At 43.8% G+C, this 18,546-nt stretch overlaps 1 protein-coding gene across 2 annotated transcripts in view; it reads right to left on the bottom strand.

Moving 5' to 3' along the window:
• The window catches only part of ATP6V1H (ATPase H+ transporting V1 subunit H), a 158,018-nt gene that overhangs the window by 112,873 nt on the left and 26,599 nt on the right, over positions 1–18,546 (bottom strand). For both annotated transcript variants that reach the window (XM_040433044.1, XM_040433045.1), the window contains exons 3-4: positions 8,595–8,714; positions 2,681–2,780 (exon numbers count right to left, since the gene is read on the bottom strand). In XM_040433044.1, the coding sequence (XP_040288978.1) occupies positions 2,681–2,780; positions 8,595–8,698 (204 nt within the window). In that variant the 5' untranslated portion in view covers positions 8,699–8,714. The remainder of the gene's footprint in view (positions 1–2,680; positions 2,781–8,594; positions 8,715–18,546) is intronic.

Raw genomic sequence — 18,546 nt, 5'->3', positions numbered from 1 at the left:
TGCAAATGAGCCTCTAGGTGCTAGTGGGGCGTTGCTGCAGCACCGAGAGGCTCTGTCCTCACCGTCTGGCACGCCCTTGTAAAGGTGATTGACATCCTCGGTCTCCTCCATGCCCCGCAAATCCCGCGCCATCCATTGTAGCATTAGGCGCAGGCGCAGTAAGTGAAGGACGCTCGCCTGCTGCCGTCCTTCACTCACTGCGCCAGCGCCGAGGATGTCAATCACCTTTACAAGGGCGTGCCAGATGGTGAGAGGACGGAGCCTCTAGGTGCTGCAGCAACGCCCCCACTAGCACCTAGAGGCTCATTTGCATATTATAAAAGTCATTATTTAGCGCAAATGGCGGCAGGCAGGGAGATATAAGTCATACAGTTATGTTCTGCTGACATTAGCACATCGCTGATGTCAGCCAGCTACATAACGATTTTTCTGATGACAGAAACCCTTTAATGACCGTGGTTTATAGATCGTGAATAATAAAGGGTTCATTGACAACTCTAAAGTCTTTCGGCACATGTGCAGTTCCGTTGATGAGGACACTGCCCATACAAGGGCCCACATGGTACAGGTGTAACCACAATGGTGAGGTGCGCCTGCCTGAGCTTTCCAGCAGCTGCTTGATGATGTCGGGAGAGGAGGCGGAAGGGGGAGGAGTGGGGCTCCGATTCAGATGGGAGTTCCTGGGCTCCGTTTTCGATAGGTATTGCTCCATGGGCTCTTTTATGCTTATTTGCCCAACACTAAAAAATGTTTTTCAAAGGCAAAAAAGTATGTCTGGGATAGGGCGTATGAGGGCACCGGGAACAATTTAAAATGTGTTTTGGTGGTGACAGATTCCCTGCAATTATTTACTTATTATCAAAGAAGCTACGGCTAGTCAAAATTGAACAGTCTCACTTTCCGACCCCCGCCGATCAGCTGTTTGAGAAGGCAGAGGCGCTCCAGTAGCATTGCAGCCTTCTCACTGTTTACCGCCGGCCCACTGACGTCATGACTAGTATCAACTAGCGTGGGCGGGGCTAAGCTCCATTCAAGTGAACAGAGCTTAGCCCCGCCCACGCTAGTTGATACTAGTCGTGACGTCAGTGGGCCGGCGGTAAACAGTGAGAAGGCCGCGGCGCTACTGGAGCGCCTCTGCCTTCTCAAACAGCCGATCGGCGGGAGTCCCGAGTGTCTGATCCCCGCCGATCAGAAGCTGATGATCTATCCAGAGGATAGATCATCAGTTAAAACAAAGTGCAGAACCCCTTTAAGTTGAATTTTTAACATGACAATTTTGCATGTTTGCATTCTTTAAAGGGTTTCTGTCACCCCAATTTTCGCTATTAAACAGGCTGACATTATAGATGTGAAAATGTCACCTAAATTTAACTGCATTTTATATAAGTATGCCCCCGTTTGCGTGTAATTTTAACTTATTATATGCAAATGAGCCTCTAGGAGCAGGGGGGGGCGTTGCACCTGCTCCTAGAGGCTCCGTTCGCCCACCTCATTTCCACGCCCTTCTGTCTTGATTGACAGCGCCAGGGCTGCCATATAAATATCGCGCCTGGGCAGTCCCATTCAGTATTCGGCGGCAGGCGCCGTGAGAAAGCTGGATAGCGAGATTTACATGGCAGATGAGGCCAGCAGGAGAACCAACGCTGGCCTGGCCCTGCCAATCAAGACAGAAGGGCGTGGAAATGAGGTGGGCGAACGGAGCCTCTAGGAGCAGGTGCATGTAACATACCCAAGACAGATCAGTCATGAACTCCATTGAAGGTCAATGGGTGACGGATCAGTTTTCTATTGTGTCAGAGAAAACGGATCCGTCCCAATTAACTTGCATTGTGGGTCATGCCAGATCCGTTTTGCTCAGCACCCCATGACGGAAAGAAAACCACAGCTTTCTGCGGTTTGCTCTCCGGTCTGGGAACGCAACCCAACGGAAAGGAATGCTTTTTGGAGCACTCCGTTCTGTTCAGTTACGTTTTGTCCCTATTGACAATGAATAGGGACAAAACGGAAGCGTTTTTTTCCGATATTGAGATCCTATGACGGATCTTAATACCGAAAAATAGAAACGCAAGTGTGAAAGTAGCCTAACTAATGTGCATGGCTGTCCTAAGTGCAAATGTAAGATTTAATGCACAAGGTGGCATGAAGACAGCTATTGCAATTGTCACAGCTTCTACTTTCAGAAAGTGTACAGGGTTTAGGGGGTACACTGACTTTTCAAGGTGTGTAATCCTTGTTTTTATATGTTGTTACTTGGCGGTTCCTTGAAGATTTGTGCATGTAAGTGTCTTAGACATGAGTGGTATATATGAATCGGCACATCCTCAGGATAGGTCTTCAGTGGAGGGACTAACTTCCAGCACTCTTGTCCTCATTGTATAGCAGGCACAGTGCTGGTCATGGCATAGAGTGTGCTTGGTATAGCAGCTCAATCTCGCTACGCCTAGGCACGTGATGTCATTGGCCTAGGCTGCAGCGCTCACCCAAATGCTGCAGCCCCTTCCAACAAAATAGGCCCAGACATGTATGTTAATGCATGACCATCCAACTGTACATGAATAAAAGTAGACTTATTATATTTTTTCACTGTGCGTAATACCTGGCAATTTGCAGACTCCCTGACACCAAGCAATCGTGTGCGGACAACTAAAAAGGACAGGAAAGTAATAACATGTCACTATACCTGATTGCCTTCATTGGTTAATATGGCTTTTTTCTCTTCTGAATTGGACTTTTCAAACCTCAGGATAAATTCACAGTCTTCTCCTGAAATCATCTGACCTCTGCAATAAAGTGATTCAGTATAAGGGTTATATAATACATGTACAGCCGAAATGTAATAATACAGTCAGACCGTCTGACACAGGGTCACGCTCCTGAACAGACCTCCATTTACAACAGCTATTTCTATCAATTGTATTACATCTAAAACATAAATAAACTGGAATTTCTGAATGAAATCGTAAATGGCACAGTATCTCAAGAATCTAACCCTGCAACTCACCAACATACCATCACATACTATCCTAATACTAGCTTAAAAAGTAACTAACCTTTTAGCCAACTTTCTTTATAAACGTTCCAAATGCCTTAAAATGATTTGTGTAATGTTATTGCATTTCTAAAGAAATATGCACCCAAAGTCCTGGCTGCCCATCTCACTTGTCAGCAGTGTATGGATTCTACTGTATGGGAGCAATGGGGGCTACATAGAAATCTGAACAGACAGGATCCCACATTGCTGCTCCTGCCTGTGCCCCACTCAGCTTGGCTAAATCCTGGCACATCACTTACCAATGTGCTATGCTTGGATTTAGCGGAGCAGAGCTGACTGGAACACAGCTGACTGGAGCACTGAGGGGTCGGCCAGAGCTCTCAGAGCACCAGTAGTAACACCTCTACTAGCTCTAGTCCCTCCCCCTTCTCAGCGCTTGTTCAGTTGGAATCTGCCCTGCTTGGAGAGCAGAATCAGATCCATTCATTACACAAGTGCCAAGACCAGAAGGCACGGGACAGACACTATATTAGGCGTATTTCTGGCGCAGATTGCGGCACAGAGGTCATCTGCGCCGCAATCTAAGACTTTTCTCCGCTCATGCCAGGTCTAAAAAAGTGGGCGTGGCGCAACAGTGTCTTGCTAGGCCAGTGACATCACTGTACATCTGTCACATGGCCTAATTGCAGCTCAGCCCCATTCAAGTCAATGGGACTCAGCTGCAATACCAAGCACTGCCACTATACGATGTATGGCACTGACCTTTAAAAGCTGACGGGAGTCTGTATCGCTTACCATACCTCCGGTAAGCACCGTGGCTCCCTCAAACAGCTGATTGGCGGGGGTGCCTGGACTTGTTCAAGCACTGATGTGATAATGATGACCTATCCTGGATAAGTCATCATTATCTTTTCAAGGATAACCACTTTAATATGTTTGTTTTGATAGGGTTGATCATACTGACAGATCCGCTTTAATATCCCATGCAATGTCGTCATACAAAATTTTAAATGGAGTGGATTTGGGGGGGGGGAATTAAATTCCATCCACTATTGTTTTATACATTTTGTTTCGTTTCCACATCCTTCACTGTGCAGTGAAAACGATGTTCCCTTTATTCTGCGGGTCAGTAGGTTTACAGGAATTCGGGTCATTATAAATGAAAACAAACCTTGAACATTTATATTCTTTGCATTTCAATATTCTGACACCCATAACTTTTTTATATAACTTTTTGGGGGTGTTCTGTAGAGTTTGTTGATACCATTTTAGGATATGTATGACTTTTTGATCACTTTTTATTCAAGATGCACACTTGCTTGGCTGTTCTCAGAAATCCACAGAAATGAATGGAGCATGCTGGGAGTTGTAGTTTCACCACAGCTGGAGTGCCAGAGGTTAGCCATCACTGCCATAGGTGAAGAGACCAAAAAAAACTGCGATTCAGCCATTCTGATTTTGTTCCGTTACGGCATTCACCACATGAGATCAATACATTTATATTTTAATAGTTTCAGCAATTTCTAATTTATTTTAATTCTTTAATTCTTTTTTCATATTTTTAAAAAATGTATTTATTGTCTCCCAGTCTCTCTGGCTTACACCATAGACTGCAATGGTATACCATTGTGGTCTATTGTAAAACAACAGTTTATTTCAAAGGGCATCTGTCAGCAGATTTGTACCTATGAAACATGGCTGACCTGTTGCATCTGCACTTGTTAGCTGAAGGCATCTGTGTTGGTCCCATATTCAGTATACAGGTCCCTATGTCACCATACTTATTACAATGAATCCATGGATCCATGTGGGGGTTGATGAAGATATGGACACTGACACTACAAGATACTTAAAGAGCATCTGTCAGCAGATTTGTACCTATGAATTTGTTTGACCTGTTGCATGTGCGCTTGGCAGCTGAAGGTATCTGTGTTAGTCCCAAAATGTTTTAATATATGCAAATGAACCTCTAGGAGCAATGAGGGTGTTGCAGTTACACCTGGAGACTCAGCTCTCTCTGTAAATGGCACGGACAGGACTAGGACGTGAAAACGTCATCATGCCTGCCTGGCCCTGTCAATGAAAGTGCAGAGGGCATGGTAGTTACCAAGAGACCAGAGTCTATAGGTGTAACGGCAACGGCCCCGTTGCTAGTAGAGGCTCATTTGGCTATATTAAAACTTAATTTTTCTCAGCAATGCCGACACATACGAACATGGGACCAACTCAGCTGCCAAGCGCACATGTAACAGGGCAGCCAGTTTCATAGGTACAAATCTGCTGACAGATGTCCGTTAAGCCCTACCACAGTTAGGGCTTCTATGCCAGGCCTGGGAGCCTTCAAAAGGCCCCAGGCTGCCATAGCAGCCGAATGGCTCGCTTGATCTCATTGCTGGGGTTTTTTCAGTCACCGCGAGCAGTCTGTTCCTGATAAATGACCCCCTGGATGCCATAGTCACAATCAACCATAGCACATGAGGAGTTAAGAATCCACGAGTTGCCTACGTTCACAGACTCTGCCGGCATGCTGCTCTGTACATGGTCAGTATTGGAGGTCTTTATACACAAAGCGTTAGAATGGTTGTTGATCACAACTGAGTCATTCTAAAGATTTTCACTTTTTTCTCTATTAACAAAGACTCAAAAGATCCCCTGATTATGAAATGGGCTAAAGCTCGCCCACAGGCCGCACATTTGTATGGTAAGGTGCACACAGGGGTCCATTCCAAGTACAAAATCCTATAAAACGGGAATAAATCTTGGCTTCTATAAAGCAGCACTTGAACTTTCTTTGCCATCAGAACTTCTAGATCCACTATTATTATATCTAATCATATGTTCAAAATAAAATCTATATACAATACAAAAAAATCAAAAAAGCGCATTCCACAAAGACTTCTAGAAATGTTTGTGGTAAAACTAAGGCTGAAGTTGATGACAGACAATTATGTGCTGAAGGTCAGTTCAATAACGTCTACATTAACACAGCTATAGAACATTCCCATAAATATCCCCCTATTCCCCTGGTCTGGACAAGCAGCTTTCTACAAGCCCCGGGAGTAATGTTGACGTGCATACATGACCTCTGACACTGTGTAGATGGCGTGTGTGTTATGTACACATGTAGTGTGCATCCACACTAATCTACTGGAGCCTTATCTGTAGTAGTGGACCTTCCACATCCCAAAATACCAAGATCAAGAACCTGTATTACCAGATGCTTCCAGCCTTGTTCTAGACAAATGATGGAACTAGCATGTGAACACAGCACAGTCATAAAACACTAAAAAAGCCGATATTCACTTTAGGGTAGCACCGGGTATCAAATTATCGATATTTTTGTACCGGTATCGATTAGATACCGGGATTTGCCTCTTACCGATGCTAGGCTGCGCTACTGCACAGCCTAGTATCAGAGAACATGGAGCACGCTGAGAGAAGCGCGCTCCATGTTACCTCAGCAGCACAGGGAGAAGGAAGCAGTCTCTCCCTCCCCCCTGTGCCGCTGCTACCAGTGAGGAGTGAGACGGGAGGAGGGGCCAATGAAGACAACTAGACCATTAATACAAATATAGGAGGCGGGTGTCGGCAGCAGAGTCACATAGCCGGCACCCGACCTCTATGACAGGGAGTTGCAATCAGCGGCAGTTAGCCCCTCAGGTGCCGCACCCCCCCCCCCCCCCATTCCCCACCAGTATTAAAAACATTGGTGGTGCAGTGCCCCCCAACCACCCCTGTATTAAATCATTGGTGGTAGTGGCCACAGGGTCCCCCTCCTCATTGGTGGCAGTTCTGATCGGAGCTCCAGCAGTGTAATCCTGGGGATCTGATCTGTTACCATGGCAGCCAGGACGCTACTGAAGCCCTGGCTGCCAGGGTCAGCTCCCTGCTGCTGTGTGTACTTTGCCCAGGGCAGCAGGGGGAGTGCGAAGTCCTATTCACCCTAATAGAGCTCTATTAGGGTGAATAGGACAAGGGATCAAAAGATCCCAGGTTCTTGCCCCTAAGGGGGGGAAATGGTTATTAAATAAAAAATTACAAAAATAAAAACATTAAACTATTAAGTATCAAATCACCCCCTTTCCCAATTTTACATTGAAAATATATAAACAATAAATAAACATATTACATATCGCCACATCCGAAAAGTCCAAACTGCGCGATTCACCATTTTTTAGTCACCTTGTCCCCCCCCAAAAAATAGGATAGGACTGTTTGATTATGGGCCGGACGTTCCATAAAATGCGGAATGCACTTTTTTTTGCGTGGTATTGAATGGTATCGAGTATCGCAATACTTTTTTATGGTATCGAAATCGAATCAAAATTTTGGAATCGTGACAACCCTAATTCACTTATCTTTTGCTCTGTGCCCCTTTCCTCCACAGCTTGTCATATGGAATATAACTACTAACAGTCATATATTGCCATATTTGCAAACTACATGTACTTGCCTGCCCTTTTCTTACCAAACATATTGAAAAGGTGCACCATCGATCCTCTGCTGAGCGGTGATAGATATCTATAATATACCCCACAAACGGAGCCACAATTACACAAAGGGGCATCATTGGATATTAATCCTCTGTACAGCGATTATGAAAGACTATCCCATACATCCTCTACTTGATTTTATCTTCTGATCAGCGGCCACCACTATATGAAAACTGTTTATGAAAGACTTTATGAACATTTTTATCTAGATATTTTTTATTACCATTTTTTAATCTAGATTTTTTTCCAGGACATCCATCACCCCCTACCCAGTGGTGATCACCTATTATTTTACATCTTTTATATCTTTTTACTATCTATTAAAAGGGACACCTTTGTACTCACATTTTATATCCATCTACCAGATCTCACAACCACTAGAGTATAAATAAATTAATACCTTGTACCCAAATTAAGAGTGTGCCTGCTTATCCTTTTTCTTTCTGTAATTATTGTCCATATTGCCTTCTTTGTTGGCTGGATTCATTTTTCCATCACATTATACGCTGCTCATTTCCATGGTTACAGACCACCCTGCAATCTATCAGTGGTGGTCGTGCTTGCGCACTATAGGAGAAATCGTCAGCCTCTCTGGTGTCCGGGACCATGGTAGTGCACATAGGCCGGTGCTTTTTCCTATATTGTGCAAGCACGATCACCACTGATGGATTGCAGAGTAGTCTGTAACCATGGAAACAAGCAGTGTATAATGTGATAGAAAAATGAATCCAGACAGCAAAGGAAGGAATATGGATAATAACAATACATTAGTAAGTGCCTTGTATTCACTTTCTCTACATGATAAATGCCACTTACTGAAGTGAGACAACCCCTTTAAATCTACGTCGGCTACAGACTGGCATACATTTCAATCTAGGTGCACAGACTGCCAGAGGACGCACTTCATTTATGACAAAGCGTGCGCCTCGTTATAAATTATATGCATGCTTTGGCGGCGCAGGTGGATATCAAAACCGGAATACAAATGCCGGTCTTGGTACATGACGCCCATGAGGTGTACCCAGCCTGACACAACTGAAGCTTGCCCATTAGGACTCATAACAGAAAGGCATTTCCCAGGATGAGGAAGGATGGACATGTGTACTTACTGTAGATAGGACTGCCAGTTCACTTTGTTAGCGCGAACCTCTGCGGCTTTGGCTGCAATAACGTTTGTTGGGACAGCCGCATCCACAGCACCTCTGATGTCCATCTTCACGTTTCTGTTCCTATAGATACAGAAAATGAGGTCACTGATGCCATGCCAATATAAAAACATATATGGTCCCATAAAGGGGTGCAGAGCTATGGGGCAACATTTTGGGAGATGTGCATCCTTTCCCTGCACTGTCCAAACAATAGTGCCAAATGGCACTGTTAATGCTGCAATTATTCGTAAACAGTAGTGACCGTACTGGCACCATGAGGACTAGGGCAAGAGCCAATTCAAAGATCATGTCTAATGGATTACATCTGAAAATGTGTCACTCCAGTCCTCTTCCCCGTCCCTCATTTAGTGAGAGGGGTGCCATTCCATATTCTGTATCAGGAAGCTAAATGGCTACAGTCATCCCTGCCACATACTGCATGTTCGTCAGTAACAGATGGTTTGTAACTTCCCCTTTGTTACAGAATTAGTAAATCATAACACCACTGAAAAAGCAAACTGAAGCTTAAAGAGCATTTCATCTTACAGGGAATCTAGGTAAAAGCAGAGGAGAGAAGGAATTTTTATTATCAGGAGTAGCGTCAATATGAAGTTTGATTCTGCCACAGGTGCACTGGAGGCAGAGCTTCACAGTCAGGTGTCCTCTGCTCTCTGCACTGAGTTGCTTCACAGCTTCTCCCCACTGCTCCGAGTGATAGTTGTAGCATTCTCCTGGCTGGATACTACAGCTGTCACTCAGTGAGTGCAGAGGGGAGGGACTGTGAAGCAGCTAAATGCCGAGAGCACTTCACAGTGAAGCTCCTCCTTCAGGGCACTTGCAGAAGCAGAACCTGGCAGAATAAAAACTAATTTTCACACTACTCCTGATCAGTGATGGTCGGTCCGCAGCGAACATCTGTGTTCCCTGCCAGTTAAACACATGCGGGCTGCCATCTTTAGTAAGGTAGACTCACCTGTGTGAAGCCATCCGGCGACGCACAGGTGAGCCCTTACCTGTGCCTGTTCCGGGAGCCGGTCTGAAGACCGGCTGCCAGAGCTCCGGCACCGCTAGGCGAGTCATCCCGATGAAGCCCACCGGCAGCTGTCCTCGGAACTGCCTGCTCCCCATGACTGTATTTGATAACATCTCGGGGATCAGGCAGCTATGTGGACAGCCACCGGGGGCCTTCATCGGGATGACGCGACAGCAAATGGCCATCACTACTCCTGATAATAAATGCTCCACAAAAGGTATGTCCTCCCTTTTCTTCTCAGCCCCTACCAAGTGCCGTCAGCAGTTTAGCATGATCATATCTGCCGAAAGACTCCCTTTAAATAAAAATCACTAGAAATTCTTGACTTCTACTCTTCCGTCACCATAATATCTCTGCTCTGTAGCTTCTCAGTAAGGCTGAATGCACAAGGCCGTGAGCGGTCCGTGGTATCACGGCATGGATTCCTTCTGACAGCAGGAACGCACAGAGTCATTGGTTGCTATGACGCCGTGCGCTTCATGCCGCCGCTGCACTACAGTAATACACTCATATAGATCATACGAGTGCATTACTGTAGTGCAGCGGCGGCATGAAGCGCACGGCGTCATAGCAACTAATGACTCTGTGCGTTCCTGCTGTCAGCAGGATGCCAGGCCGGGATACCACGGACCGCTCACGACCGTGTTCCACGGCCGTGTGCATTCGGCCTAAGGCTGGGTTTCAACATTTTAACCAGTTGTCTTATGCCTGGCACAAGTGATGAGAACTAATGGCCATCCTGCCTTCTGTCCGATGATTGCCTCAGATGCGGCACAGAGCCGGACCCGGTTAGACCTGTTAACACGCCGGCTGGAATAACGCTGCAGTGACTGTTTACTGATCTTGCCCAACTATGTCAAAAGGAAACTATGCCATCACTGGACGTACATGAAGGCACCCTAACATTAGATCCAGGGAGTCCATTATAGCTGCCATTACAGACCACACAGGGGCTGTCAGTCATACAGCTTACCTAAAGTACTGAATGTGAAAGTACAGCAACAGACCGTGTGAGTGTTCATCAGCATCTTTAACAACCCATCACAGGAGGTTTCTATTTAATGTAGTGAGTGCTGTATGGGGACAACTAGGGGTTGGCACTATTTTGGATAGAGAAACTGTGGCTGCTGATGTCTGATGGGAGGAACCTGTTCCTGACACAGTAATACACACTTAAAAGCCTGGCTCACTTCAGCAAATGGCATTTATCGTGTAGATAAAGTTAATCCAAGGCACTTACTAATGTAGTGTTATTTTCCATATTGCTTCCTTAGGGTACTTTCACACTAGCGTTTTTCTTTTCCGGCACTGAATTCCGTCCTAGGGGCTCTATACCGGAAAAGAACTGATCAGGTATATCCTAATGCATTCTGAATGGAGAGTAATCCGTTCAGGATGCATCAGGATGTCTTCAGTTCAGTCTTTTTGACTTTTCAGGACGGAGATAATACCGCAGCATGCGTTTTTCTGACTGATGAGGCATTTTTCTGACTGCTCAGGATCCTGATCAGTCTGAAAAATGCCTGATCAGTCAGAAAAAATGACATGCATTTGCATACAGTTTGCCTGATCTGAACTGCCTGCCAGAATCAAACAACGCAAGTGTGAAAGTACCCTTTGCTGGCTGGATTCATTTTTCCATCACAATATACACTGTTCGCTTTCATGGTTATGACCACTGCTGCTGTACATAGCTGCCTATACACGCTCCCACGGTCCCGGCCTCCAGAGAGGCTGGAGCCTTTTCCTACAGTGGGCAAACATTGTAGCTTGCCAGCTAAGACCTGTCCTAGGTTGCTAATACAGCTAGACCTGCCAATAACCTTAACCCCTTAAGGACCCATGACGTACACCATGTACGTCATCTCTGGCCGTGACTTAAGGACCAGAGAAGTACATGTATGTCATGGTGATCGGGCGCGGTGTAGGAGCTGCGCCCACCCGATCAGCGGCAGGGGTCCGGCAGTCACTGATAGCCGGACCCCTGCTGCATGCGCTGGCATCAGTGAAATCACGATGCCGGCACATTAACCCCAGCGCTGACTGCGGCACGTGCAATGTCCGTGCGGGGAGAAAGCAGCCATCAGGTCCCCGTGCTGCTCTGACGGGGACCCGATGGCATGCCTTAGGCATCGTGGCTGCCTTCCGGGAGAGCCTGTGAGATCCATCCCCCTGAATCTCACAGGCAGGAAGGCTGTAAGTGTATTACAGTGTGTAATACACTTACAGACAATGCACGACAATACAGAAGTATTGTCATGCATTTTAAAGGGGATCAGACCCCCAAAAGTTGAAGTCCCAGAGTGGGACAAAAAAAATAAAGTGAAAAAAAATAAATAAAATTATATATATATATATATATATATATATATATATATATATATATATATATATATATATATAATATATATATATATATATATATATATCTCTATATCCGTTTGGCAAAATAACGTGAAAAAAATTTTGGGGAAAAAAGAAAAAGTAGACATATTAGGTATCACACCTGTTCACATGGTGCAGTACTGCACGGCGGCCATTGTTGCTTTGGTGCTGTCCCGGTGGGTTGGTGGGGCCCAGTGCCAGGGTGGCTTTGTCGGACAGCAGGGGCGCTGTTTGACTGCTGTGTCCCACTGCCTGCCGGGGTGGTGCTGTGGCGTCAGTGGTCGCCGTGCAGTGCTGCGCCAAATTTAGAATAGGGTCCCATTCAAAGAGGCAACCTTGTTGCGGTGATTGGGCCTATGCTTTCTGATCAAATTGTATACTAATGCCTCATGTATAGCATGCAGCATAGGTGTAGGTATACGATAAATTGCGCTGAGAAGCGATGTTAATTATGCTGAGAAGCAGTTCGATAAAAGCATAGTATTGAGGATGTGCGATCCAGTTCTTTTTCTTATATTGTACACACACTTACAGACAATGCATGACAATACAGAAGTATTGTCATGCATTTTAAATGGAATCAGACCCCGAAAAGTTGAAGTCCCAGAGTGGGACAAAAAAAGGAAGTGGAAAGAAAAGTTAAAAAGTAAAAAAAAAAAAAAAAAAATTTTTAATAGGGAAAAAAATTAAAGTAGACATTAGATATCGCCGCGTCCGTATCGACCGGCTCTATAAAACAATCACATGACCTAACCCCTGAAGTGAACATCGTAAAAAAAAAATAAAAAAAATTTAAAAACTGTGCTAAATAAACCATTTTAGGTCACAAAGTGAAACACCAAGCGATCAAAAAGGCGCATACCCCCCAAAATAGTACCAGTCACCTCATCGCGCAAAAAATGAGCCCCTACCTACGACAATCATCCAAAAAATAAAAAAAAACTATGGCTCAGAATATGGAGACACTAAGGCCTCCTGCACACGGCCGTTTTTTTTTCTCCCCCGTTTACTGGCCGTTTTTTGCGTTCTGTATACGGTCCGTTTTAACATAGAACATGTCCTATTATTGCCCGCAAATCATGTTCAGTGGCTCCATTCAAGTCAATGGGTCCGCAAAAAAAAAAACTGAACACATATGGAAATGCATCTGTATGTCTTCCGTTTCCGTTCTTTGCTGAACCATCTATTGAAAATGTTATGACCAGCCCAATTTTATCTATGTAATTACTGTATACTGTATATGCCATACGGAAAAACGGAACGGAAACAAAAAACAGAACAACGGATCTGTGGAAAACGGACCGCAAAACATTGAAAAAGCCATACGGTCGTGTGCAATAGGCCTAAAACATTTTTTTTTGTTTAAAAAATGCTGTTATTGTGTAAAACTTAAGAAATGAAAAAATAAGTATACGTATTAGATATCGCCGCGTCCGTAATAACCTGCTCTATAAAAATATCACATGAACTAACCCCTCAGATGAATACCGTAGGAAAAAAAGTGTCAAAAAAGCTATTTTTTGTCACCTTACAACACAAAAAGTGTAATAGCAAGTGATCAAACTGTAAAACTGAAACAAACCAAAAAAAATGTGGTATTGTCGCGTCCGTAACAATCTGCTTTATGAAATTACCACATGATCTAACATGTCAGATGAATGTTGTAAATAACAAAAAATAAAAACGGTGCCAAAACAGCTATTTCTTGTTACCTTGCCTCACAAAAAGTGTAATATAGAGCAACCAAAAATCATATGTACCCTAAAATAGTACCAACAAAACTGCCACCTTATCCTGTAGTTTCCAAAATGGGGTCACTTTTAAGGCTGCATCAGGGGGGCTTCAAATGGGACGTGGTGTCAAAAAACCAGTCCAGCAAAATCTGCCTTCCAAAAACCATATGGCGTTCCTTTCCTTCTGCGAAATGCCGGGTGCCCGTACAGCAGTTTACGACCACATATGGGGTGTTTCTGTAAACTACAGAATCAGGGCCATAAATATTGAGTTTTGTTTGGCTGTTAACCCTTACTTTGTAACTGGAAAAAATTGATGGATCTGCCAAAAAAGTGAAATTCTGAAATTTCATCTCCATTTTCCATTAATTCTTGTGGAACACCTAAAGGGTTAACAAAGTTTGTAAAATCAGCTTTGAATACCTTGAGGGGTTTAGTTTTTAAAATGGGGTCATTTTTGGGTGGTTTCTATTATGTAAGCATTGTAAAGTGACTTCAGACCTGAACTGGTCCTTAAAAAGTGGGTTTTGGAAATTTTCTGAAAAATTTCAAGACTTGTTTCTAAACTTCTAAGCCTTCTAATGTCCCCAAAAAATAAAATGGCATTCACAAAATGATCCAAACATGTAGTAGACATATGGGAAATGTAAAGTAAAGTAATAACAATTTTTGGAGGTATTACTATCTATTATAAAAGTAGAGAAATTGAAATTTGGCAATTTTTCCAAATATTTTGTAAATTTTGTATTTTTTTTAATAAATAAAAATACATTTTTTTTTACTCAATTTTACCACTGTCATGAAGTACAATATGTGACGAGAAAAATCTCAGAATGGCTTGGATAAGTAAAAGCGTTTTAAAGTTATAACCACATAAATTGACACGTCAGATTTGCAAAAAAATGGCCTGATCCTTAAGGTGAAATATGGCAGGGTACTTAGGGGTTAACACAGTTCCTATGTTTGTGTGTTAAAGACAAAAGCAGTGTTATTTACAGTGACTTCATGTTTGGATGTCATAACTTATTATATTATGTTCACAGAAGCAGAAAAGATAATATGCCTTTAACCCCTTTAGGACACAGCCATATTTCACCTTAAAGGGCTTCTGTCAGCCCACTAAACCGTTTTTTTTTTTTTGCTTAATAATAACCCCTACACTGCGATTTATCCATACAGAAGTAAAATAAGAATTTTGGTTCAGTAGAATTTGCTAAAACCCTATTTTTATAATATGTAAATTACCTTGCTACCAGCAAGTAGGGTGGCTACTTGCTGGTAGCAGCCGCATCCTCCGATGGTAATGACGCCCCCTATGCTTGTTGATTGACAGGGCCAGCGGACGGGATCTTTCTCCGCTGGCCCTGCCTGTTTTCATTCAATATCTGGCGCCTGCGCCGCGGCCGTACCTATCTTCAATCGGCGCAGGCGCACTGAGAGGCGGCCACTCACTCGGCCGCTTCATCCTCAATGCGCCTGCGCCGATGACGTCACATCTACACCCGGCGATTGAAGTGGCCGCGGCGCAGGCGCCAGATATTGAATGAAAACAGGCAGGGCCAGCGGAGAAAGATCCCGTCCGCAGGCCCTGTCAATCAACAAGCAGAGGGGGCGTCATTACCATCGGAGGATGCGGCTGCTACCAGCAAGTAGCCGCCCTACTAGCTGGTAGCAAGGTAATTTACATATTATAAAAATAGGGTTTTTGCAAATTCTACTGAACCAAAATTCTTATTTTACTTATGTATGGATAAATCGCAGTGTAGGGGTTATTATTAAGCAAAAAAAAAAAAAAAAACGGTTTAGTGGGCTGACAGAAGCCCTTTAACCCCTTAAGGACTCGGCCCTATTTCACCTTAAGGACTTGGCCATTTTTTGCAAATCTGACCACTGTCACTTTAAGTGCTGATAACTTTAAAACGCTTTGACTTACCCAGGCCGTTCTGAGATTGTTTTTTCGTCACATATTGTACTTCATGACACTGCTAAAATTGGGTCAAAAAAGTTAATTTTTTTGCATAAAAAAATACAATTTTTACCAAAATTTTTGAAAAATTAGCAAATTTCAAACTTTCAGTTTCTCTACTTCTGTAATACATAGTAATACCCCCAAAAATTGTGATGATTTTACATTCCCCATATGTCTACTTCATGTTTGTAGCATTTTGGGAATGATATTTTATTTTTTGGGGATGTTACAAGGCTTAGAAGTTTAGAAGCAAATTTTGAAATTTTCTGAAATCTTCAAAATCCCACTTTTTATGGACCAGTTCAGGTTTGAAGTCATATTGTGAGGCTTAGATAATAGAAACCTCCCAAAAATGACCCCATTCTAGAAACTACACCCCTCAAGGTATTCAAAACTGTTTTTTCAAACTTTATTAACCCTTTAGGTCTTCCACAAGAGTTAATGGCAGATGGAGAAACAATTTTGAAATTTCTATTTTTTGGAAAATTTTCCAATATAATCAATTTTTTCCAGGAGTAAAGGGTTAACTGCCAAACAAAACTCAAAATGGGTTGCCCCGATTCTGTAGTTTGCAGAAACACCCCATATGTGGTCGTAAACTACTGTTTGGCCGAACGGGAGCACATAGAAGGAGGGGAACACCATATGGGTTTTGGAAGGCAGATTTTGCAGGACTGGTTTTGTTTATACCATGTCCCATTTGAAGCCCCCTGTTGCACCCCTAGAATAGAAATTTCAAAAAAGTGACTCCATCTAAGAAAGTACACCCCTCAAGGTATTCAAAACTGGGTTTACAAACTTTGTTAACCCTTTAGGTGTTCCACAAGAGTTGATGGCAGATGGAGAAACAATTTTGAAATTTCTATTTTTTGGAAAATTTTCCAAAATAATCAATTTTTTCCAGGAGTAAAACAAGGGTTAACTGCCAAACAAAACTCAAAATGGGTTGCCCCGATTCTGTAGTTTGCAGAAACACCCCATATGTGGTCGTAAACTACTATTTGGCTAAACGGCAGGACATAGAAGAAGGGGAACGTCATATGGTTTTTGGAAGGCAGATTTTGCTGGACTGGTTTATTTACACCATGTACCCTTTCAAGCCCCCTGATGCACCCCTAGAGTAGAAACTCCACAAAAGTGACCCCATCTAGGAAACTACGGGATAAGGTGGTTGTTGTTTTGGGACTATTTTAGGGGTAAATATGATTTTTGGTTGCTCTATATTACTCTTTTTTGAGGCAATGTAACAAAAAAAAAATTCTAAAATTGTTTCTACATTCGCTATTTAGTTTTGTGGAACACCTAAAGGGTTAACATAGTTTGTAAAGTAACTTTTGAATACCTTGAGGGGTGTAGTTTCTTAGATGGGGTCACTTTTTTGGAGTTTCTAGTCTAGGCTACATCAGGCGGGGCTTCTAATGGGACATGGTGTCAAAAAAAAAAATGTCCATCAAAATCTGCCTTCTAGAAACCATATGGAGTTCCCTCCGTTCTATGCCCTGCCGTGCGGCTATATAGCCATTTACGACCACATATGGGGTGTTTCTGCAAACTACAGAATCAGGGCCATAAATATTGAGTTTTGTTTGGCGGTTAACCCTTGCTTTATTACCGGCAAAAAGGATTCAAATGGAAATTTTGCCCAAAAATTAGTGTTTTGGCACCGTTTTTATTTTATATTTTTAACACCGTTCATCCGAGGCGTTTGGGCAAAAGTTATTTTTATAGCGACGACTTTTACGCACGCGACGATGCCCAATATGTATGGTTCTCAGACTTTGGAGACACTAAGCAGGCATCCTAAAAACTGCGGCCCTCCAGATGTTGTAAAACTACAATTCCCACCATGCCCTGCTGATGGCTGTAGGTTGTCTGGGCATGCTGGGAGTTAAAGTTTCTGGAGGGCCGCAGTTTGAGGATGCCTGCACTAAAACTAATATTTTTTTGGGAAAAAAAAAATGTTTCCGTGTCTCCAAAGTCTGAGAGCCATAGTTTTTTATGTTCTCTAGTGGACTGTTGGGGATTATAAAAATTTAGTACTCCATGGAAGTGTGATACTCCCTGAAGCAATCGATAACGCAGAGGCCCGGATGATCGGGGCAAGTGTCGCACTGAGTGGTGGTGTCCTTCCGTATCCCCCTCCTGCGACACACTCTGCACTTTTTTTGGGTTCGTCCCTTCTTTCCAGTATGGGGGACCACACCTGGAAAGTGTTGGCCAGGGACGATCCGGGCGCCTCCAATTCCCGAGGTACTCCGGCCTGCTCTTTCCCGGTCCGAAAAGATCAGGTCCTTGAGGACTGCCTCATAGAATTGGAGGAATGTCCCTGTGCTGCCAGCGCTTCGGGATAGTACAAAAGAGTTGTACATGGCAACCTGCACCAAGTAGACCGCAACTTTTTTGTACCATGCCCGGGTTTTGCGCATGGCGTTATATGGCTTGAGGACTTGATCCGAGAGATCAACTCCTCCCATATACCGATTGTAGGCGACGATACAATCGGGCTTGAGGACCGTTGCCGCGGTACCTCGCACAGGGACTGGGGTGATGCCGTTACCGTGGATTGTGGACAGCATAAGGACATCCCTCTTGTCCTTATACCTGACCAGCAACAGGTTTCCACTGGTAAGTGCACGGGTCTCACCCCTGGGGATAGGTACCTGGAGGGGGTAGGCAGGGAGGCCGCGTTGATTTTTCCGCACGGTCCCACAAGCGAACGTGGATCTGGCGGCAAGGGACCTGAACAAGGGAATGCTGGTATAAAAGTTGTCCACGTACAAGTGGTAACCCTTA

This window comes from Bufo bufo, chromosome 5, assembly GCF_905171765.1.
Source record: "Bufo bufo chromosome 5, aBufBuf1.1, whole genome shotgun sequence".
In the NCBI taxonomy this organism is placed as follows: Eukaryota; Metazoa; Chordata; class Amphibia; order Anura; family Bufonidae; genus Bufo; species Bufo bufo.
Note: the sequence above shows the minus strand (reverse complement) of the source record. Positions and strands in the feature narration are given on the sequence as shown.